At 39.7% G+C, this 24,376-nt stretch overlaps 1 protein-coding gene across 6 annotated transcripts in view; it reads right to left on the reverse strand.

Annotated features, from left to right (window-relative positions):
• CD226 (CD226 molecule) overlaps positions 1-24,376 on the reverse strand; it is a 116,735-nt gene that overhangs the window by 7,402 nt on the left and 84,957 nt on the right. For 5 of the 6 annotated variants that reach the window (XM_078348260.1, XM_008979964.5, XM_078348261.1 and 2 more), the window contains exons 5-6: positions 5,296-5,398; positions 434-491 (exon numbers count right to left, since the gene is read on the reverse strand). In XM_078348260.1, coding sequence (XP_078204386.1) covers positions 434-491; positions 5,296-5,398 — 161 coding nt within the window. Of the gene's footprint in view, positions 1-433; positions 492-3,452; positions 4,685-5,295; positions 5,399-24,376 lie in introns of those variants that run through there. The other variant, XM_008979967.5, reaches the window with a different exon arrangement.

Genomic DNA, 24,376 nt, shown 5'->3' on the forward strand with positions numbered 1-24,376 from the left:
CTGCTAGAAGCTGGACAGAAGCAGGGGATGGATTCTCATCCCACAAAGAAACCAGTCCTGCTGATACTATTTTACTTCAACCCTCTAGAATCGTGGGAAAACAGATTTCTGTTGTTTAAAGTCACCCAGTGTTGGGACATTGTCACAGCAGCCCCAGAAAAGGAAGAAAGATTTAGGGAAGGCATAGTGTTGATTGTTATTGGTAATTGCCCCTTTATTTATATTCACATCAAAAAACTTAGTCTCAGAGGGCAGTAAAAATAGAACAGTTCAGAAAATAACTTTCTCCAAATAGCTGATATTTAAATTGCAGGCAACTGCATAGTCAGGTTACGAAAAGGACAATAAAATGTAAGACTGCTAACTGCAAAAGAGACTGATTCTGCATTTGTAAATTACAAAAGAAAAAATGGCAAGTTCTGTATAAACTTACCTTCTTCGTTGTGTCCCAGGACTCTGTAAATAAATCTCTTCTCTCTCTCCTTCTCCTTCTGGAATGCATAGTCAATAAAGGCTATAAAGATATGATATTCCAGCACTAAACCCTACACCTCACTGTACCCCTAGCCCACACCCACTTTCTAATACATTAAAGTAGCTTTATGCACATTTATCCAAAATTCTGTTAACCCACCCTTTTTTCCCCTGTCCTCTCCAAAGTGCTCCCAGATGATGAGGGCAACTAAATGGATATGTAACCACTGTGCATTAGTAATTAGTCTCAGTGGTTTTACTAAGAATGATTTGTAGTGAGTTACTACATCAATGGCTTATAGCCTTCACCAAATAACCTCAGCTTTAAGACATTTTCCACAATTAAAATTTATTTTAAATGCCAACAATGTCACTTGTAAATGACAATAATATAATGAAGCTTTTTTTTTTGAGACAGAGTTTCGCTCTTGTTACCCAGGCTGGAGTGCAATGGCTCAATCTTGGCTCACCGCAACCTCCGCCTCCTGGGTTCAGGCAATTCTCCTGCCTCCGCCTCCTGAGTAGCTGGGATTACAGGCACGTGCCACCATGCCCAGCTAATGTTTTTGTATTTTTAGTAGAAATGGGGTTTCACCATGTTGACCAGGATGGTCTCGATCTCTTGACCTCGTGATCCACCCACCTCGGCCTCCCAAAGTGCTGGGATTACAGGCATGAGCCACCGCGCCCGGCCTATAATGAAGCTTTATAAAAGTTTCTAGGTGTTATTCTAAATCACTTGTATGGATTATTTTATTAAATCACTTATATAGATCCTTTTATTAAGATTGCATCAAAACTCTATGTTTAACAGGTTTGGAAACTAAGGTGTGAAGAGGAAGAGTAATTTGCCCAAAATCACGATTAGTTAGTGGTATTGGAGTTTAAATCCACCGTCCTCCCTCTTGACTGTTAAGCTCTACAACTTCTGAAATCACTTCACTGTAGCTGAACGGACCATCTGCAACCACAGGATTCAATAAACTCTCCATGGTTCCAATAAAATAAAAAATTAGTTCAATCATTGTGAAGACAGTGTGGTGATTCCTCAAAGGCCTAGAGACAGAAACACCATTCGCCCCCACCAATCCCATTATTGGGTATATGCCCAAAGGAATGTAAATCATTCTATTATAAGACACATGCATGTGTATGTTCATTGCATCACTATGCATGATAGCAAGACATGGAGTCAACCTAAATATTCATCAATGATAAACCGGATAAAGAAAATGTGATATACATATACCACAGAATTATGCAGCCATAAAAAGAAAAGAGATCATGTCCTTTGCAGGGACATGGATAGAGCTGGAGGCTATTGTCCTTAGCAAACTAATGCAGGAACAGAAAACCACACGTTCTCACCTATAAGTGGAAGCTATATGATGAGAACACATGGGCACATAGAGGGGAAAAACACACACTGGGGTCTACTGAAGGGCAGAGGATGGAGGGATGAGAGGATCAGAAAAAATAACTATTGGGTACGAGGTTTAATACCTGGGTGATGACATAATCTGTACGACAAATCCCATGACACATATGAACCTATGGAACTAACCTGCACATCCTGCCCATGTATCCCCGAACTTAAAATAAATGTTAAGAAATTAAAAATGAAAATAAAAAAGTAAAGAGAGTAAACATATCACAGTTACATTTACGTTGACCAGCCATTCCGGTTTGCCTGGGACTAAGGAGTTTCCCAGGATGAGAGATTTCAGTGCTGCAACAGGAAAACAAAGCTTCCTATTCGTTGTTAATGCCAATGTTCACAATGAATATAAAATAAGTATCTAAGATTTTTCTCCCTAAGTATTAAATTATTTTGTACACTCAGGTGTCCGTCTATAGAACGTATTTTGGCACTTTCTTTTTGTTTGTTTTTGAGACAGAGTCTCACTCTTGTCACCCAGGCTGGAATGCAGTGGTGCAATCTTGGCTCACTGCAACCTCCACCTCCTGGGTTCAAGCGATTCTCCTCTATCAGCCTCCTGAGTAGTGGAGACTGCAGAAGCCTGCCATCGTGCCCAGCTAATTTTTGTATTTTTAGTAGAAACGAGGTTTCACCATGTTGGCCAGGCTGGTCTCAAACTCCTGACCTCAAATGATCCACCCACCTCAGCTTCCCAAAGTGCTGGGATCACAGGCGTGTGCCACTGCGCCTGGCCGTATTTTGGCTCCTTTCACACTTGCCAATGAGAGGCCCTTTCCCTAGCCATGGTTACTTACTCGTGCTACTGTTGCTAACTCTGCATGAAAAGAGCCAACCAGCAGCAGAGAAGCTGCTGCCAATTCCTCCAACACACAGGCGACAAGGCGCTGAGTACCTGTGCTGGAGGGACCGGCAGCAGCTTCTCTGCTGAAGAATGCACTTTTGTTCAGGGACACTGTCTGATTTATACTGGCTTCTATCCAAGTCCATACATCGACGCTGCAGGATTATTTTAAACAGTTGGTAATAGAGAGTTCAGAAGGTCATTGTTGGAGCCCTTGGGTCATCTTTCAAAGCATTTCCATTTGAAGTAACCACCACAAACTGATACTTGTGGCAAGGCAGAAAGAACAATCGCTTTTTCCCTTGTGGTGTGCGTCCATGATTACAAATTCAAGTCTACTGATCTCCTTTTATCACATTTAACCAAGTGGGACAATATATTCTACCATTCAATTTAGCTATTCATGCAAAAGTGATGCGTTTTCATGAAGCAAAATCTATCCTATCCAACATCTGTGACCCTGTGGAGGTTTGTCGCCACTCGCTGTCTCTTAGTCCCATTGCCCGGTTCCTGTGTGCTCCCTCTGCCATCTCTGCCCGTAGGATGTTTCCCATTGCCAAGGTCAAGCAGTAGAGGAGTCTGTGGTGCCACTCACACCTTGGTTCCTTACTTCCATTTGCTAATTTCTGGTCAGGGAAAGACTTAAGGGCAGTCTGTGATGGGGAAAAGCTAAAATGACCTGATGTCATATTTCAGTTTAATTAGACAATATTTATTCAGTATTCATTATTTGGACAGAATAGTGCTAAATGCTATGAAATACTAAAAATATGAATAAAACGCAAACTCTGCCATTATGAACAGAAAGAATGACAAGCATGAGAGTGATTAAATTACAAAGCAGGATGTGAGGAGTAGCAGAGAAGTACACAATGATTCCAGATGGTGACATCGTGTCTATTTGCAGGGACAGAGAACAGTGCAGAGCTCACAGAGGAGACAGGTGTCTCACACCTTGAATGATACACAGAAATGCAGCCAAATGTGGGGAAACAGCATTTTGGTAGCAAACCAGATGGGGAGAGCCTTGGGTGTGCTGCAGTTTTCACAAAATTTATCAACATCAGGGAGAATACATAAAGTAGAAAGTAGGAATAAAAATTAGGTTTCGGTCAGAATGTAGGGCAACTTCAATGACAGGTTAATGAGTTTTAACATTATTCTGGTAGATAATCAAAGATATTGAACAAAAGAATGACATGCCAACCCAGCTTTCAAAAGAAGAACCAGGGAAACTGGAAGGGTTAGAGAAAAAAACTATAGCTGAGAGCAGGTTGGAGAATTACCAAAAAAGAAAGCAGTGATGACAGCTGCCAAAGAGCCAGAGGTCAAGGTCAAGGATGAAGAGACAAGATGGAGAGACCTTCTGGAAATCCTATTAACAAGGCATGTGTGTGCGTGTGTGCACGTGCGTGCGTGTGTGCGTGCATGCGTGTGCGCGTGTGTGCGCGTGTGCATGTGCATGTTTGTGTGCGTGTCAGTATGGTGTATTTGGTAATATTACTGAAGGAGAAGAGTACAGACGGACATACTTACCCAGCAAACATACATTGTCTATGATATACCAGACGTGCAAAATATAGACATCAAAACTGTGGTCCCTTCCTCCCTTAAGAAGATAACACTTTAGTCGTAATACACTATAAGGAATAATTTCAACCTGCTATGATTACAGCAAAGATAGGTAACAAATACCTACACAAGTGAGTTGATAAGTACAGCAGAGCTGGAAGGTGAAGAAAAACCTCAACCAAGCATATCCTAGAAAATTCCCAACTGTGCCACAAGACAGTAAAAGATTTTTTTTAATTTTCAATTTTTGAAATTGACAGGGTCTTGCTATGTTGCCTAGGATGGACTTGAACTCTTGGGCTCAAGCAATCCTCCAGCCTCAGCCCTCTGAGTAGCTGAACTTCAGGCACATATATCTGTGAACAGCCAATAAAACACAAAAAAATTAGTATAAGCCAATGGCTTCCTGCTCTCTCTAAGGCAGCACCCTCCAATTCCTTCTTAGTAATTTTTAAGCATCTAGATTGCTTGGTTCTGAGAATATACAACCATTTGAAATTATGCTGTTTGCTTATTAGGATGTGAGCTTCATTATGTCTTGTTCACTGCTATGCACAATAAATATTTGATGAATGAATAAACGAAGGCTTTACTGTTAAACCTTGCTCTTCCCCTTCTCAGAATCTGTATCCATCTCGTGTCGTGTCATCCACGCACACACACACCATCCCCTCACTGACAGCTTTTTCCTCCGAGGAGGAGAAAGACAGGGCAGGATACAGAACAGAGGCCTCAGGCAGAATATAAAAGGGCCAGACCAGCAGCTTCTACTAATTCTTAAATGAACTATTCCAGCTTTCTCTGTAACATTACCTCAACTATGTCTCCTCCTTTGTGTTAGAACGGTACTCTCAAAAATATAAGCGTGAATGCTGAGACAGCTTGACAAATTGGGTTATTAATAGAGAACCTCTAACATCAGAATTACTCATGCTGAACAAGATTCAGGATAAGTTGCTCTACTCACCGGTTAAGGAAAATGACAATGACGGTGGTAATTGAGATAACAAACAACAACAGTAAAACTGTCCCTCCGGCCACATAGGGAATATACTGGTTATCGGTTTTACCTAGGAGAAAAAAAAAAATGTAGGAATTAGGAATTCAACCAAAAGCAGTAAAAAGTAAGGCAGGAAAATAAGGAAAAGATATTGAGTAACAAAAACAAAGACTCCAACAAAAAAACACAATAAGCTACAGGAAAAAGAGTTTTTGTTTTAGCGTCTCCTAAATGTTTCTGACTCGTAATAGATTTTTATTTGTTTCTCAGTTAAGCTGGGTTTTACACCTTAAGAAGAACAAAAGTATAAAGAGCATGCATTTGCCAAAGACCTCATTTGAATAAGCTGCCGATCATTTATACAAAATCTTTTTTAGAACAAAATAACTATTAAAATAGTAAATAGGCCGGGTGTAGTGGCTCAAGCCTGTAATTCTAGCACTTTGGGAGGTTTGGGCGGGTGGATCACTTGAGACCAGGAGTTTGAGACCAGAATGGGCAACATGGTAAACCTCTGTCTCTACTAAAAATACAAAAATTATCCCAGCTTGGTGGCACATGCCTGTAATCCCAGCTACTCAGTAGGCTGAAGCACAAGACTCATTTGAACCCAGGAGGCAGAGGTGGCAGTGAGCTGAGATCATGCCACTGCACTCTAGCCTGGGCAACAGAGAGAGACTCTGTCTGAAAATTTAAAAAAAAATAGTAAATAAACAAAGATTATCTTTTACGTCTGATGTAAGTAAATACATTCAACATACAACAGAATATAACTTCGATGTTTAGAATTTTTTTTTAAAGATATTTTTGTATTCAATTTGGTAATGATTAAAAAAATCAGAAAAGGCCGGGCACGGTGGCTCAAGCCTGTAATCCTAGCACTTTGGGAGGCCAAGGCGGGTGGAGCACGAGGTCAAGAGATAGAGACCATCCTGGTAAACGTGATGAAACCCTGTCTCTACTAAAAATACAAAAAAATTAGCTTAGCTGGGTATGGTGGTGCATGCCTGTAATCCCAGCTACTCAGGAGGCTGAGGCAGGAGAATTGCTTGAATCCAGGAGGCAGAGGTTGCGGTGAGCCGAGATCGCACCATTGCACTCCAGCCTGAGTAACAAGAGGAAAACTCCGTCTCAAAAAAAAAAAAAAAAAATCAGAACAAAAATGTTACTCCAACACAATGTCTGAAAATTTATCATGGTCCAGTAATCTGAAATCCTCATCCTACATATTTCACAATTTATCTGATTGACTCCAGCAAATTCCTTACTGTATTAAGTGTCTCTTCATTTGTCAACTGATGGCAATGACAGTAGCCCTAATTATGTCACAAAATTGTGCTGAGACTCTGATGACTCCATTTTCAAAAGAACAATCAACTACCATTAGAGAAACTTCCCCTCTGGAGTGAGAGCTTAGTGACATCAGAGAACATTTTATACCTTTGTAAAAAAAAATTTTGTTAATTACACTTTAAGTTCTGGGATACAGTGCAGATTTGTCACATAGGTATACATGTGCCATGATGGTTTGCTGCACCCATCAACCCAACATCGACAATAGGTATTTCTCCTAGTGCTATCCCTGCCCTTGGCCCTCACCCCAACAGGCCACAGTGTGTGATGTTCCCCTCCCTGTGTCCATGTGTTTTCATTGTTCAACTCGCACTTACCAGTGATAATATGCAGTGTTTGGTTTTCTGTTCCTGTGTTAGTTTGCTGAGAATGATGTTTCCAGCTTCATCCATGTCCCTGCCAGGGACATGAACTCATCCTTTTTTATGGCGGCATAGTATTCTACAGTGTACACGTGCCACATTTTCTTTATCCAGTCTTTCACTGATGGGTATTTGGGTTGATTCCAAGTCTTTGCTATTGTGAATAGTGCTGCAATAAACATATGTGTGCATGTGTCTTTATAGTAGAATAACTTTGGGTATATACCCAGTAATGGGATTGCTGGATCAAATGGCATTTCTGGTTCAAGATCCTTGAGGAATCACCATACTGTCTTCCATAGAGGATGAACTAACTTATACTCCCACCAACAGTGTAAAAGTGTTCCTATTTCTCCACATCCTCTCCAGCATCTCTTGTTTCCTGACTTTTTAATGATCACCATTCTAACTGGCATGAGATGGTATCTCATTGTGGTTTTGATTTGCATTTCTTGAATGACAAAAGGATGATGAGCTTTTTCTCACATATTTGTTGCCCACATAAATGTCTTCTTTTGAGAAGTGTCTGTTCATATCCTTTGCCCACTTTTTTATGGGATTGCTTGTTCTTTCCTTGTAAATTTGTTTCAGTTCCTTGTGGATTCTGGATATTAGCCCTTTGTCAGATGGATAGATTTAAAACTTTTATCCCATTCTGTAGGTTGCCTGTTAACTCTGATCATAGCTTCTTTTGCTGTGCAGAAGCTCTTTAGTTTAATTAGGTCCCATTTGTCAATTTTGGCCTTTGTTGCCAGTGCTTTTGGTGTTTTAGTCATGAAGTCTTTGCCCATGCTTGTCCTGAATGGTAGTGCCTAGGTTTTCTTCTAGAGTTTTTATGGTTTTAGATCTTACATGTAAGTCTTTAATCCATCTTAACTTTTGTTTAAGGTGTAAGAAAGGGGTCCAGTTTCAGTTTTCTGCATATGGCTAGCCAGTTTTCTTAACATCATTTATTAAATAGGGAATCCTTTCCCCATTGCTTGTGTTTGTCAGGTTTGTCAGAGATCAGATGGTTGCAGGTATATGGCGTTATTTCTGAAGCCTCTGCTTGTTCCACTGGTCTATACATCTGCTTTGGTTATTGTAGCCTTGTAATATAGTTTGAAGTCAGGTAGCAGGATGCCTCCAGCTTTGTTCTTTTTGCTTAGGATTGTCTTGGCTATACGGACTCCTTTTTGGTTCCATATGAAATTTAAAATAGTTTTTTTTTTTAATTCTGTGAAGGAAGACAATGGTTGCTTGATGGGAATAGCATTGAATCTATAAATTACTTTGGCAGTATAGCTATTTTCACAATATTTATTCTTCCTATCCATGAGCATGGAATGTTTCTTTAGTTGTTTGTGTCCTCTCTTATTTCCTTAAACAGTGGTTTGTAGTTCTCCTTGAAGAAGTCCTTCACATCCCTTGTGAGTTGTACTCCTAGCTATCTTATTCTCTTTGCAGCAATTGTGAATGGGAGTTCACCCATTATTTGGCTATTATTGGTGTATGGGAATGCTTGTGATTTTGCACACTGATTTTGTATCCTGACACTTTGCTGAAGTTACTTATCAGCTTGTGGAGATTTGGGGCTGAGATGATGGGGTTTTCTAAATACACAATCATGTCATCTGCAAGACAGAGACAATTTGAGACAAGTTGACTTCCTGTCTTCCTATTTGAATACCTTTAATTTTTTTCACTTGCCTGATTGCCATGGCCAGAACTTCCAATACTATGTTGAACAGGAGTGGTGAGAGAGGGCATCCTTGTCTTGTGCTAGTTTTCAAAGTGAATACTTCCAACTTTCGCCCATTCAGTATGATATTGGCTATGGGTTTGTCATAAATAGTGCTTATTATTTTAAGATATGTTCCATCAGTATCCAGTTTATTGAGAGCTTTTAGTATAAAGGGATGTTGAATTTTATCAAATGCCTTTTCTGCATCTATTGAGATAATCATGTGGTTTTGTCATTGGTTCTCTTTATGTGATGGATTACGTTTATTGATTTGTGTATGCTGAACCAATCTTGCATCCCATGGATGAAGCTGACAACCATGGTGGATAAGCTTTTTGATGTGTTGCATGATTCAGTTTGCTAGTATTTTATTGAGGATTTTCACATTAATGTTCATCAGGGATATTGACCTGAAACCTTCTTTGTTTCATTGTGTCTCTACCAGGTTTTGGTGTCAGGATGATGCTGGTCTCATAGAATGTCTTAGGGAGAAGTCTCCCTTTTACTATTATTTGGAAGAGTTTCAGAAGGAATGGTACCAGCTCCTCTTTGTACTTCTGGTAGAATTCAGCTGTGAATTAGTCTAGTCCTGGACACTTTTTTTTTTCTGGTTCATAGGCTATTAATTACTGCCTCAATTTCAGAACTTGTCATTGGTTTATTCAGGGATTCAACCTCTTCCTCATTTAGTCTTGGGAGGGTGTATGCATCCAGGAATTTATCCATTTCCTCTAGATTTTCTCCTTTATTTGCAGAGGTGTTTACAGTATTCTCTGATGGTAGTTTGTATTTCTGTGCAGTCAGTAGTGATCTCCCTTAAATCATTTTTTATTGTAATTCTTCTCTCTTTTCTTCTTTATTAGTATGGCTAGTGGTCTATTTTGTTAATCTTTTCAAAAAATCAGCTCCTGGATTCACTGATTTTTTGAAGGCTTTTTTGTGCCTCTATCTCCTTTAGTTCTACTCTGATCTTAGTTATTTCTTATCTTCTGCTAGCTTTTGAATTTTTTGTTCCTGCCTCTCTGGTTCTTTTAATTGTGATGTTAGGGTGTTGATTTTAGATCTTTCCCACTTTCTCCTGTGGGCATTTAGTGCTATAAATTTCCCTCTAAACACTGCTTTAGTTGTGTCCCAGAGATTCTGGTACATAGTATCTTTGTTCTCATTAGTTTCAAATAATTTATTTATTTCTGCCTTAATTTCATTATTTACCCAGTAGTCATGCAGGAGCAGGTTATTCAGTTTCCATGTAGTTGTGCAGTTTTGAGTGAGTTTCTTAATCCTGAGTTCTAGTTTGGTTGCATCGTGGTCTGTGAAACTGTTTGTTATGATTTCCATTCTCTTGCATTTGCTGAGGAATGTTGTACTTCCAATTATGTGGTCAATTTTAAAACAAGTGCAATGTGGTGCTGAGAAGAATGTATATTCTGTTGATTTGGGGTGGTGAGTTCTGTAGATGTCTATTAGGTCTGCTTGGTCCAGAGCTGAGTTCAGGTCTTGAATATCCTTGTTAACTTTCTGTCTCATTGATCTAATATTGACAGTGGGGTCTTAAAGTCTCACACAATTATTATACTAGAATTGTGTAGGAGTCTAGGTCTCCTTGTAGGTCTCTAAGAACTTGCTTTATAAATCTGGGTGCTCCTGTATTGACTACATGTATATTTAGGATACTTAGCTCTTCTTGTTGCATTGACCCCTTTACCATTATGTAATGCTCTTGTCTCTTTTCATCTTTGTTGGTTTAAAGTCTGTTTTATCAGACTAAAATTTCAACCCTTGCTTTTTTTTTGCTTTCCATTTGCTTGGTAAATCTTCCTCCATCCCTTTATTTTGAGCCTATCTGTGTTTTTGCATATGAGATGGGTCTCCTAATACAGCACACCAATGGGTCTTGACTCTTTATCCAATTTTTCAGTCTTTGTCTTTTAATTGGGGCATTTAGCCTGTTTACATTTAAGGTTAATTTATTGTTATGTATGAATTTGATTCTATCATTATGATACTAACTGGTTATTTTGCCCATTAGTTGATGCAGTTTTTTCATAGTGTTGATGGTCTTTACAATTTGTTATGTTTGTGAAGTGACTGGTACCAGTTTTTCCTTTCCATATTTAGTGCTTCCTTCAGGAGCTCTTATAAGACAGGCCTGGTGGTGACAAAATCTTTCAGCATTTTGCTTGTCTGTAAAGGATTTTATTTCTTCTTCACTTATGTAGCTTAGCTTGGCTGGATATGAAATTCTGGGTTGGAAATTCTTTTCTTTTAGAATGTTGAATATTGTCCCCTACTCTCTTCTGGCTTGTAGGGTTTCTGCAGAGAGATCTGCCCAAGTCCCCCTCAAACATTTTATGTTTTTGCCACATCCTCTTGCACACAACACACCTCACAGCCCCCAACCCAGAGCACATTGTGAACACTTCCCACAGAGAAGAACCCCATCAATAACTGCTGCTGAGAATGGGATTGAATCGAAACCCAGTAGTCGTCTTAGTTGCCATTTCTCTTCAGGACAGTGAACCTGCACACTGCAATCACCACACCATTAAAATGGGGCCAGGCTCTGAAAGAGCAGCACAGTTTCCCTTCCTCCTGAAATCAAAGCTTGAGTGTTTGTACTGTGACACCCAGGCTGTCTGGAAACCTACTGCAACCTGAAAAACATGCCTTTCAGCCACTTCTTCCCCATCTTTTCCTCAGATAATTTATTCTCTCTTCATCCACTATTTAGCTGCATATTTTTTCATAAGATCTCAAAGTGTAGACCCATTCATTCATTTACAAACTTTGCTGCAATGGGAAACTAAGACAGATAAGCAAACATTTTATTTTTAAACTTTTTAAACCTAGATTCCACAAATAAGTGAAGTCATGCAGGGTTTTTTTCTTTTTGTGTCTGGCTTATTTCACTTAGCATAATGTCCTTGAGGATTATCCACCTTGTCACACGTGACAGGATTTCTTTCTTTTTTTAAGAGTTGATAATACACCATTGCATATATGTACCACATTTTCTTTATCCATTCATCTGTTGATGGACACCTAGGTTGCATCCACATCTTGACTATTGTGGACAATGATGTGATACCTACATGGTGCAGATATTTCTTCAAGATTCTGATTTCATTTCCTCTGTATATATACCCATCAGAAGGATTACTGGTTCATATGATAGTTTTATTTTTAATTTCTTTTTTTGTTTTGTTTTGGAGATGGAGTTTCGCTCTTGTCACCCAGGCTGGAGTGCAATGGTGCAATCTTGGCTCACTGCAAGTCCCACCTCCCAGGTTAAAGCGATTCTCCTTCCTCAGTCTCCAGTAGCTGCAATTACAGTGTCTGCCACCATGCTCAGCTAATTTTTGTATTTTTAGTAGAGATGCGGTTTTGCCATGTTGGCCAGGCTGGTTTCAAACTCCTGACCTCAGGTGATCCACCCACCATGGCCTCCCAAAGTGTTGGAATTACAGGGGTGAGCCAGTGCACCTGGCCTATTTTTAATTTCTTGAGAAATTTCCATTCTATACGAATAATGGCTGTACCCATTTACATTTCTACCAACAGTGTACAAGGATTCCCTTTTCTCCACATCCTCACCAACACTTGCCATCCCTCATCTTTATGGTAACAGCCATTCTAATAGGTGTGAGGTGAGAGCTCACTGTGGTTTTGATTTGCATTTCCCTGATAACTAGTACTGTTGAGCACCTTTCCATATACCTATTGGCTGGTGTTATGTCGTCTTTAAAAAAATGTCAAATTTTGCCCACTGTTTAATCGGGTTATTCTTTTGCTGTGAAATTCTGCCATTTGTGGCAGTATGGATGAATCTGGAGGATATTACGCTAAGTGAAATAAGCCAGACATAGAAAGACAAATACTGTATAATCTCACCTGTATGTGGAATCTAAAAAACTTGAACTTATAGAAGCAGGGAATAGAACAGTGGTTGGAAGGACCTGGGAGTGCAGAAAAAAGGGAGGCGTTGGTTAAAGAATACCAACTTTTGGTTATAAGATAAATAAGTTCTGGGGACCTACTATACAGTATGGATGGTGATAGGTGAGTTAATTAATTTGATTGTGGTAATTATTGCACCTTGTTTACATACATCAAATCATCACATTGCATTGCCTGAATATAGTCTATCTTTATTTGACAGTTAATTATTTTTTTGCAAAAAATTTAAGCACTTGTTTTCTTTGGGCGTTTTTATATTTTCCAAATTTTCTAGATGATGTGTTACTTTTGTAATCAGGAAAATACAGTACAAAAAAATTAAAGTCTGCATGCTTAAAACAGAATATTCTTTCCAATCTTTGCGGCTAAAGTACTGGTTGTAGAAATCTTTTCTAAAAATAGACTCAGAATACGTAATAATTAAGATGGTTTTCTTTATTAAGGTCTAATTTATATGACTTTAACAGTATAATTCACTTGAAAGAACAAACACTCGTATCACACTGCCCAATTATGAATCTAACCATCAGATACATTCTTTCATATGGAATGTGTTACCTATTTGTAACCTCTTTTTAGGAATGTCTGACCACTTGGATCGGATCCATTCATTTATTCAGTCTTTAAACACAAGGTATTTCAAGGTACACTGTATGTCTGTTACTACAGAAAAAGTGGTAGTAAAGACAATTTGACACGCGTAGAAAAACACTCTCAAATTGTGCTTCTCTTCTGCTCTCACACTACCACAACAATCGTCAACACAGACTTCTGTGATCAAAGGTGTAGGTGATTTTCCCACACACCAAGCAACAGACACCACTTGAGTGTCCACCAATTCAATTCCAACACTGTCTACCTGAGGATAGTATCAGATTGCACAGGTTGGGGCTCAGTCCCAAAGACATCCCTTCCCCCATTGCCAACCCACTCTTCAAACACCAACTGCAAGTCCAGGCCTCTAGAACCTCTGACTGAAGGGCATCAAATTGGGGTTCCCATGACCTTTCTTCAGGTTTAATCTGGTAGAGTAGCCCACAGAACTCAAGCAAATACATTTGTCAGTTTATTATCAAGGATATTTCAAGAGATACAGATAAGAGACGCATAGGGTAAGGTACGTGTAAAAGGGCACGGAGCTCCCATGCCCTCCCTGTCCACGCAGCTCCCATGCCCTCCCTGTCCACGCCACCCTCCAGGGGCCTCCATGTGTTCAGTCATCCAGAAGCTCTCCAAACGCCATCCTTCCAGGTTTTTATGGAAGCTTCATTATATGGGCATGATTTACAACCCCGTAGAAATGGGACTGGACAAAAAGCATATTATCTAAACCCAGCAAGACCTGTCTATTCAGACTTTTCTTGGCCTCTCTGTGTAGCAGTCTCCCCTCTAGGTATGGGGTGGGATCCTCTCTGGAATGAGGGTCTTTTGACTCATATTCAGATTAGCGTCTTGTCTTACCTTGGACAGGAGAAAGGACAGGAGAAGGTCAGAGAGAGAGCCTCCATTTCCTGAAGTCTAAAGTGCTCTGACATTATAACAAGGACCCTGGGAGTCTGGAGCCAGGACCTGTGATGAAAACCTATATATCTGCAAATCTTAATACCACAATACCTGATCTAGCTGAACATACATTGTTTTTGAAAAGTTCTAGATAATTTAAAAACAATTAAGGAAACAGGATTTTTTTTTTTTTTTTTAGAAATAAAGGTGAGAGAAAGCACAGGGGTCAGGTAGAAATTCAATCCAGAGACACTTCACTGTAAAGGGGCCTAGCCTGTAGCCAACATGGCTTCTCACTCCATTCCCTGCCCTGCCTACAGCTTCCACATGAATGAACCCGGCTTAGAACAAGGCTGGGTAACCTCGCACCTTGCTGAGCCCTCGATGACTGGGCAAAATAAAAAAGAAAAGCAAATGGGTGTGGATGCTTTGGAAGTTAATCAATAGCTCATAACATTGACTGTTTTCTTTAAGTTTTGCTATTAGATCTCAGGTTGAGTCATGTCAGCCCTTAAACCCTTCTCTTTAAAAAAGAGGAATTATTTCCAGAAGCCACTTTTTTGCTGACTTTTTTCATTTATATCCCAATGCTGTGTTGATTCATAGGAGGACAAGTGTCTTGAACCATGAGGCCATTATTTTTCCTTCCATCACAAGAGATAAATACAGTTAAAACGATTTAAAGCAAGGCAGTGAAATATATAAATGAATGATTTACTCCAGGACTGCGACCCTCTAGGCTAAGTTTCTGCCAATGACAAGTATTTATGGCTGAGTTATAAACTCTTAGAAAAGGCTTATGATAGAAATATTGTCAGTCCCTTCCCTCAGAGTTCCACAGGCAAGAGCGGCCATTCATGCCTATAGTTTATCCTCTATTAGGACTGGGATGGAGTTAGGAAGTGAAGAGACCAAGTAACTTAGAACCTAAATAACTGGACCAAAGAACATGCCAGGGAAAACCCACAGATCCTGACTCTCTAATGTCCAGCATTAGGCTAGAAAATGCAAATTAAAACCACAACGAGATACCACCTCACACCTGTTTGAAAGATGAAAGATAATGAGTGGTTTCCCCCTCATCATGGTGTATGTGGTTGACTCCATTTCTCACCGTGTCTTCTCATAAGACTTTCAGGAACAGCAATTCCTGGCCAGGAAATGAAAGCAAAATCATCCCAATCCCAGTGGATTCAGATAAAAGCTGGAAATAAAATCAGATACAATTCCGAAATGGAGATGCTGAAGAAGAACCAAGCTAGGTTTACAAGGAATTGCAGATGAGATGGCACACATATTGATGCTGTGTCAAGGTCACGATCATCTCAGCATATTGAGCTGCTAATGTCTCCACTATCTGGACATTCAAACATGATTTATTGGGAATATGTTTTCACTCTGTTTATATGCTCTGAACTAGTAGATAGGTTCAGTAATAAATACATGAGAATTTGTGTTTCAGAAAAAGAAAGAAGAAAGGAAAGAAAAAAATAGGAAGGAAGGAGAGAAGGAGGGAGGGAGGAAGGAAACAAAGTATTGGCAAGGATGTGGAGGAAACAGAAAAACAGAACCCTCACACACTGCTGAAAGACAAATACTACATAAACTCACTTAAATATAGAACCTAAAAAAGTTAATATCTCAGAAGTAGAAAGTAGAATGATGGTAACCAGAGGCTGTATAGGAGGATGGGGAGGGAGATAATGGGAGTTGTTGGTCAAAGAGTATAAAAATTTCAGATATGCAAAGTGAATAAGTTTTGAGGGTTGTTTTTTTTTTTTTTTTTTTGAGACAGAGTCTCACTCTGTCACACAGACTGGAGGGCAGTGGCATATTGGCTTACTGCAACCTTCACTTCCTGGGTTTAAACAATTCTCCTGCCTCAGTCTCCAAAGTAGCAGGAACTACAGGTGCACACCACCACACCCAGCTGATTTTTGTATTTTAGTAGAGACAGGGTTTCACCATGTTGGCCAGGTTAGTCTCAAACTCCTGACCTCAAGTGATCCACCCGCCTCAGTCTCCCAAAGTGCTGGGATTACAGGCATGAGCCACCACGCCCAGCCATGTTTTAAGATTTACCATAGAGCAGAGTGACTATAGTCAATAATAATGTATACATCAAAATAACAGAGTAAATTTCAAATGCCTCACCTTAGAAATCACAGGTAAATGAGGTGATGGATATGTTACTTGCCTTGATTTAATCACCCCACATTTTACATATATCAAAATATCACATTGTACCCCCAAAATATACACAAATATTATTTGTCAACTAAAAATACGGATTTAATTTTTTTAGATAAAAAACTGAAATATTGGGACTCATTTTGCGTGCAGATGGACCACACAGTGAGTTCATGCAGAGCAGATGTTGTTGGGCTGATAGATTCCGAATTTTCAGGTCACTCCAAGTTTTGACTTTTTATATGATGTAGACAGATAATCAGCCTTTGTCCCACTTCAGACACTGGTTTACTGAAAAGGCCAAGACTGAGGGGAAAAGCCTTGGGGCCTAGTCCTGTCTTCTAATTCTTTTCCCTGGAAGACCTCACAGAGGACACTTAATGTTTTAGATACTCTTTTTGGCAACTGCAAAATAGTGATAAAAAATTAACCACATGGGTAGCTGTGAGATTTAAATAAAGGATGTAGAGTTGCTTTCAATGCTTAAAGCACCAAACAATTTAACTTATTAATCATGCATATACGATCTATGCATTTATATTTTATGTAGACACATTCCAAATGAGGGTTAAAGAGATAAGTTGTTTCTATTTTTTCATGTTGAGATGTCACATGGAAGCAGGTGTGCATGGCAGACCATGCCTGCTCCTGCAGCTAGACTCACCTTCCTAGGAAAGCCACAGGCACTGTTGATAAACATATATAAAATAACTGTTGCTTTGGCAGACCACGGGACATAGCGGTAGCCCAAAGTTTGCTGAATTTCCCATATGCCTGAAATATGCATCAAGTGGATACTGGTATGATAATATTATTCCAAGTTTTCAAAGGTCAACTTTCTTTGTCCAGATAAATCAGTTTAATATTCTTTGTATTTCAGAAGCCTTTCCCTGTTTTATAGCAAGAAGGTCCTAAGGTGTAGATTATTTTCAGAGAATTAAAGGGCCATGATTTCAACCTCTAATCCTTCTCCTGAGTAAATAGCAACTACTCTTCCTCAAAATAAAAGTATTATCAGGCTTCAACTAAGAAAAGAAAGGCCCAGAGAATTTAAATAATTTTCCTGTCATTATAGAACAAACCAATGAGGGAAGCAAGTTTCCCACCTGATGTACAAATGTTGCTACAATTTGCTTCTCTGTTTGTTGTTGTTGTTGTTGTTTTTTGAGACAGAGTTTTTGCTCTTGTTACCCAGGCTGGAGTCCAATGGTGCGATCTCGGCTCACTGCAACCTCCACCTCCCGGATTCAGGCAATTCTCCTGCCTCAGCCTCCTGAGTAGCTGGCATTACAGGCACGTGCCACCATGCCCAGCTAATTTTTTGTATTTTTAGTAGAGATGGGGTTTCACCATGTTGACCAGGATGGTCTCGATCTCTTGACCTCATGATCCACCCGACTTGGCCTCCTAAAGTGCTGGGATTACAGGCTTGAGCCACCGTGCCCAGCCCAATTTGCCTCTCTTGATGGCATTTTATATCAGGTGGGAGACTTTCTTTATATTGAAAATAGTTCTCCCAAATAGTTTAAACACTTTAAAGGTTTACGTCACTTGAGAAACATATAGTCTAAGAGAGTCTGTATGTAAGTTTTACCTACACACTATAGAATGACTGCATTAGCTCCCTTTTCTGGTGCCATAATGTAGCATAATTCAGCAATGTGGCCATAAGTTCTCTACAGAAATTGCTGTGTGGGTATTTAAGTCAGCACATGAGGACAAAGAGATGAGAATATCTTCAAATTGACACTTTATTCAGAAAGATGTTAAGGCTGACTCCTTTGTATTTGATGTCTCATATTTTTACACAACTATTTCTTAGCCTTATACTTCCTGCACACTTACCTCAATTTTTATGAACACATTATTTAAAGGAAACTGTAGAGGTGCTTCAAAAGTCAGACTGAATCGTGGCACATATCTCACTCACTATCTTAGTGGACTAGTGTGCAGAAAAGGGTTCTTGTAGCAGGCCTGGGTTCTGAGTGATCCTCCTACCTCAGCCTCCTGAGTAGCTGGGACCACAGGGACATGCCATCATGCCAGGCTAACATTTAAAAAAATTTTTTGTAGAGACAAGATCCCACTATGTTGCTCAGGCTGGTCTTGAACTCTAGACCTCAAGCAGTCCTCCTACCTTGGCCTCCCAAAGCACCTGGATAACAGACAGGAGCCACCACGCCTGGCTCTGAGTGATTTACATGGCCTAGCCAAGACTGCTTCTGTTTAGTTTTATTTCCAGAGCGCTTGTATTCATGTTTGTGAATGTGCCTTGATTGAAATCAGGAATTCAAAAGTAAATACCAAGTATATAGAAAAGAAAATGAAGTAGATGCAACAAGTTCTCTGGTTGGATAAGCATAGCAGTGAGACTGTCATGTGATACCGTCACCTTTGACTCATAAAGTGTCTCTTAGGAATCTGGCTTCCTGTTATAACAGATTGACAATAAAAAACTAGAAAAATGGCAAAAAATAGACTATGGACTATTAAGGGAAATAAATGAGGTAGGTGATGCTTTGTACCGAGTGAGGAGACCAAATTAAAACAAACGTGCAAGAGAATAATGATACGAGGTGATGTAAAGTGGGGTTAACCGTCTTGCTTCTCATTATAGCCCACCACATATGGCACAGTGCAAGACTTGGTGCTCAGAGGACACCAGGACAGTCACAAGATTTATCTATTATCCTCTGTTTAGTGAGGCAAAGAAATATGCTATCCAGCTTAGAATTATTTCCATCTAAAATGATAATTTTAAAACTTGGTGCATAAAAGGAATCAGCTTTACTAAAACTTTGAAGATTCATGTATATAAAACATCTTAGTACTTATTGCCTACAAAAATAAGGTCTATTGTATATGTAAACTGCAAATACAACAAATATGAGAATGTGTATGTTCTTATAGCAATGCAATAGAAATATCATGTTAAAATGAGTCATCAGTATTAAAAGGTAACCAACATGTTATTTCACAGTTCTATGCAGGGTGCCCCCTCCCCAGGACCTGGGATTTGCTGGAAGGATGCACGGCACTCAGCCTTCAGCCATGCTCACGGCTCAGATTTATGACAGCAGAAAAATCTAAGGCAAATCAGCAAAGGGATAAGCCTCCTTGTCAGTCAGAAGGACTGACTGATATCTCCAAAGAAAAGCAGGTGTTTAGCGTAAACCACAGGAACTGTATAAACAGTTTAGACTGAATAAACCACTCTATCAGTTAGAGAATGGTCAAAAGCTTCCAAAAATCCAAGTTCCCACATGCCCACAGCCAGCTAGCCCTGCAGGCAGGCCATCCTAAGGACTGTATCCCCAGGCCTGGATGACAGAGCCACACCCTGTCTCTAAAACAAAACAAAACAAATTATCACACGGAGCCTTGTGAAATATCACCCTGATTCATAGGCCTGGGAACAAGTCCCAGGAATACACGTCTTTTAGCAAGCGTATCAGATGATTCTGATGTTGGTTCCACAGAGCGGCTTTGGGAAACACTGCTCTGCTCTAGGAAGCACCTGCCAGGGGAGCTCCAGCAGCTGATCCCCGGCCTGCCGGTGGGTTCCTCCTCCCTCCTTTCTTAGGGTGTTGACTTTAGAACACTGGTAATTGGCAGTTCTGTCTCTGTCTCTTTGAAAGATATGCACATCGCACATCTTTTTCACAGATAAGTAAGTCCCTTGTCAGCTTTTGATGGATAAATGCCTTTCTCAAGGACCTGGGAGCCATCCCTTTGAAATGTAACCATCAACAAAGATAGCACCCTTACCTCCCAGTCTGAGAGGGTAGGAGATTACCCCAAGCACCTCACTCAAGATGCAAAAGTACCTGCTGTCATAAAGATATGAGAAGTTATTTTTCCTTTGGATAAAGCCAATTATTAGCTAACATATATAGTCACCCCCAAATACCAGTTGAATCTAGGATGAAGCATTCATGAAGAATGTCTGACAAGTCCTCCTACTGGAAGACTAGTTATCATTCATCTCTAGAGCATGTATGTAATGGCTTCTATCCACTTGGCTGTATGAGAGAGTGAGATTTGTCTTTGTAATCTCTTAGGAGGTTACCTGTGATATGTATTATATTCTGATTTAGTGCTTATTCAGTAACAAAATTATTTTGTTTTCTACCTTTGTGGAGTTGTTTTCTGGGTAGGGAAAAGATTTTGTTTCTAATTCTATTTCTCCAGCACATGTTTATCATTACTGTTGTTTAATCAGGTATAACTCTGCATTACAGCGTTACCATTATGCTTATCCTCAGGAAATAACAGGAAATTTTCCAAATGCTGCAGTGAAATAAACAGCCTGCTGTCTGCAGGTTGCAACAAGACACACAATAGGCATGCAATACCATTTAAATACATTATGTATTTAGCTGTACAATATAAACTATATAAACATGAGAGAACATACATGTTCAGAATGTTTTAATATGGAAAATAAACTTTTGTTTTGGGGGGAAGATTTTAGAGGTGACACCCTCACTATCCCTAAGGAAGAAGAGACTAATATTCTGATTATTCCCGCTCTGGTTTCAAGAAGCCATTAAGGTCTGTGCACAAGAGCAAGAGAGCAGGATTTGAGAGGAAGGGAAGGAAAGAGGAGCCTCAGCAGGAGGAAGGAAGGGTGTGCTTGGGAACTTTTAGCAGATTCCTGGAAAGTTGCTCCAGGGAGTAAGCTTTTCCATACAGGAAGCATCCAGTGGGTGGATCTGGTGAGGACATGAGGATCAGGTGCTTTGCTGTGGCCAGAAGCCGTGCCTATGAGACCTGAGCTGTCAACAGGTCTCCTCTGCCCAGATGCTACTCCTCAAGTTCCCCTAATCTGCTCCGGGTATGCATTTGGCTTAACCAGCAACCAGCACCTACCCTCCAGACCTTCCTACCTGCTACCTGACTGTGCCTGTCCCTCATGGCACTGTGTGGACAGCCTGCCTCACATGACTCCATGTTGTGCACAAGCCCCTGTAAAAAAGACAGAAAGGTAGAGAAGAACTTGCCCCCACAGCACTGAAGTCAGCTGAAGTATCCAGAGCTGAAATAAAATAGTGGGAGACCAAGTCCCCCCACTCCTTTGCCTAAACTTGCTCTAGGTGTTGGCTCAGCCTGAAACCTATAGCTTGTATAAACCTCCTGAAGAAGGACGCTCTGCAGCTCCACAGTCACCAGCTTCTGTTGGGATGAGTCTCCTGATGAGAGTAGTTTTCATCTTCCACTGTGAGCAGAAAAGTAGTGCTGGGGCCAAGAATAAGAACTCCGAAGCCAGTCAGCCTGGATCCGAATCCCTGTCCCTCCACTTATTCGCTACGAAGCCTAAATAAGTCATGTAGATTCTCCACACCTCACTTTCCTCACGGGTCAAATGCGGGGAGTCGGGCTGCTGTGGCAAATGGGTAAGTACAAGTAAATTCTCAGAACAGCCACTGGCGCACACAGAAACATGGTACATGCATTTATCATCTAGCGGCCAAGCAAGGCCTGTGACACTTAATTCTTATCACAGCTACTTGTAACTTTTTCCTCAGGTCCTTAGAAAACTTCAAAATGTGACCAGGTGTGATGGTTCACAGCACTTTGGGAGGCCGAGGCTGGTGGATCATCTGAGGTTAGGAGTTCCAGACCAGCCTGACCAAACTTGGTGAAACCCCATCTCTACTAAAAATACAAACATTAGCTGGGTGTGGTGGTGGCCGCCTGTAATCCCAGCTGCTGGGGAGTGTGAGGCAGAAGAAACACTTGAACCGGGAGGAGGAGGTAGCAGTGAGCCGAGATCACGCCACTGCACTCCAGCCTGGGCGGCAGAGCAAGACCTTGTCTCAAAAAACATAAAACTAAAAATAAAAATAATATTTTAAAAACTTCAAAATGCAAACTATATAGCATTTACAAAGACTGTATCTAAAGGTGCTACAAATGTTATACAGATCTTTTTGGAACATGAACTTCAGCAGCCTTAGGCTGAATATTTACCTCCAAATATTCTTTCCAGTTTTAAACCATTTTATGAAAAAAAAAATTCACTAAGTGCTCTACAAAACATGACAGCCTATGCCTGGCTATAAGAAACAATAACTAGGAATAATTTCAAAATCTGATGCTCTAGAGTTTAATTACCCATCTCATTGCTCTTTTTTAAAAAGAGCCAATAATTTAAAAAGGAATCACATGATTAGATTTCAGAACTGATAACTTTATTTGCTGGATAAGGAAGAGAAAATAGTAGTCAATATAAAAGCAAAACGACTTGTTTTGATTAAACTATTATAACGACTTGTTTTGATTAAACTATTTGAGATTTGGCATGTGTGCATATATTAAGTGTGGTTGTAAAATTGCCCACACCATCATGTGCATTTGTTGAGTGTTTACCATATGGAAGGCTGAAGAATAAACTTGTCACTCCTCCTAACAAATGTTCATAGATATCTCAGTTCATACACTTCACACACACACACACACACACACACAAATTTAAATAGTGAATAATCAATCCTAATGCTCTACATAAGATCTGAAAACTGAAGATACAGTGACAACAGGATACTTCATGAGCCTGTATTTTTATATGTATAAACTTGCCTCCCATGGGTTCATCTGCACTCTGCATCCTACAGAAAATACCCCACCCTTTGTTAATGAAATCTTCTCATCTCAATATCTACTTTTTATTTTGCCTATGCCCATCATCATCACAATAAGGTTTTTTCTCTTCACTCACTGTCCAACATAGCTAAAGCCACGTTCCACCAATCCAACTGAGAGTATGACCATTTCAACTTGATACCCGTGAAAGTGTCTCTCCCTCTGATTTAATTAATTAAACGACCACTCAAATCTAAAGGATTGTGAACACCATGCTACTCTAAGTTCTAACGAAGTTAAAAACACTGAATTAATCCTGGAAATAAATTTTAGAGAGCTCAATGAAGATTGCAAAATATTTATTTTATAAAAGTTGTACCCAAAACCTTATATTCTTCTGTTGAATAAATGTATTTTTTAAATCCCTGAGTCATCTTAGTATAAATAATAATTTGAAGATACAAACTGGAGTTCAAAGATCTACTTCTACTTATGACAGATATGTTTTCTTCTTCATTTTCCATCCTCTTAAAGAGTCCTCCACAAACCTAGTACATCGCCTTCGACTATTTATCAGAAGTCATGTCAGTAATGTATGAAATACTTCAGATGAAGTTCAAAGTAATCAACCGATACAGTTATAACACTGAAATCAGAATGTCTACTAAGAATGAAATGCAATTAATCTTATAGGAAGAACTTTTTTATTTTTACATTTTAAGTAATTTCTACTTGCCTTTGGAGAAATCTTTGCACAATCATTTATATTCCATTTTTAATAAGGCTCTAAGAGACCACCTCAGGCTGTTAACAATTCCCAAGTGCTTTTCGAATATAAATTCCATATAGGACAATTAAGTATAAATGGTTATTTTACAGCCAGAGTCATTTGAAAGGTCTCGAATAATGCAGCCATGCATTGACTATTTTTTCCTTTATTTTCCTTTATTTTATTTATTTTGAGACAGAATCTTGCTCTGTTGCCCAGGCTGTGGTGCAATGGTGTGGTCATAGCTCACTGCAGCCACGAATTCTTGGGCTTAAGGGATCCCACCAGCTCAGCCTCCCAAAGCACCATGTGTAGATGTTAAGGGAAGAAAATCAGTACATTTGTCTGAATTTGAATCCCTACTTGTAGTCTAAGCTCCTAGGGAGAGAAAAACTTCATGAAGAGTTGAAAATTCAATCTGAGGATAAAGGTCCACCTGTAGGATAGCAGTTCCTAGGATCTACTGCTTTCTCATTCTACAGACTTGCATTGTGTATAGTGGTGTTCAGTTAGAACTCACTTTACGTACGTGAGGTAGCAATATACAGTCAACAACGTTCTCCATATAATAGTGTCGCCAAGTAAATTCAGTGTGTGACCTTTTAG

The sequence above is a fragment of the Callithrix jacchus genome, chromosome 13 (assembly GCF_049354715.1).
Source record: "Callithrix jacchus isolate 240 chromosome 13, calJac240_pri, whole genome shotgun sequence".
In the NCBI taxonomy this organism is placed as follows: Eukaryota; Metazoa; Chordata; class Mammalia; order Primates; family Cebidae; genus Callithrix; species Callithrix jacchus.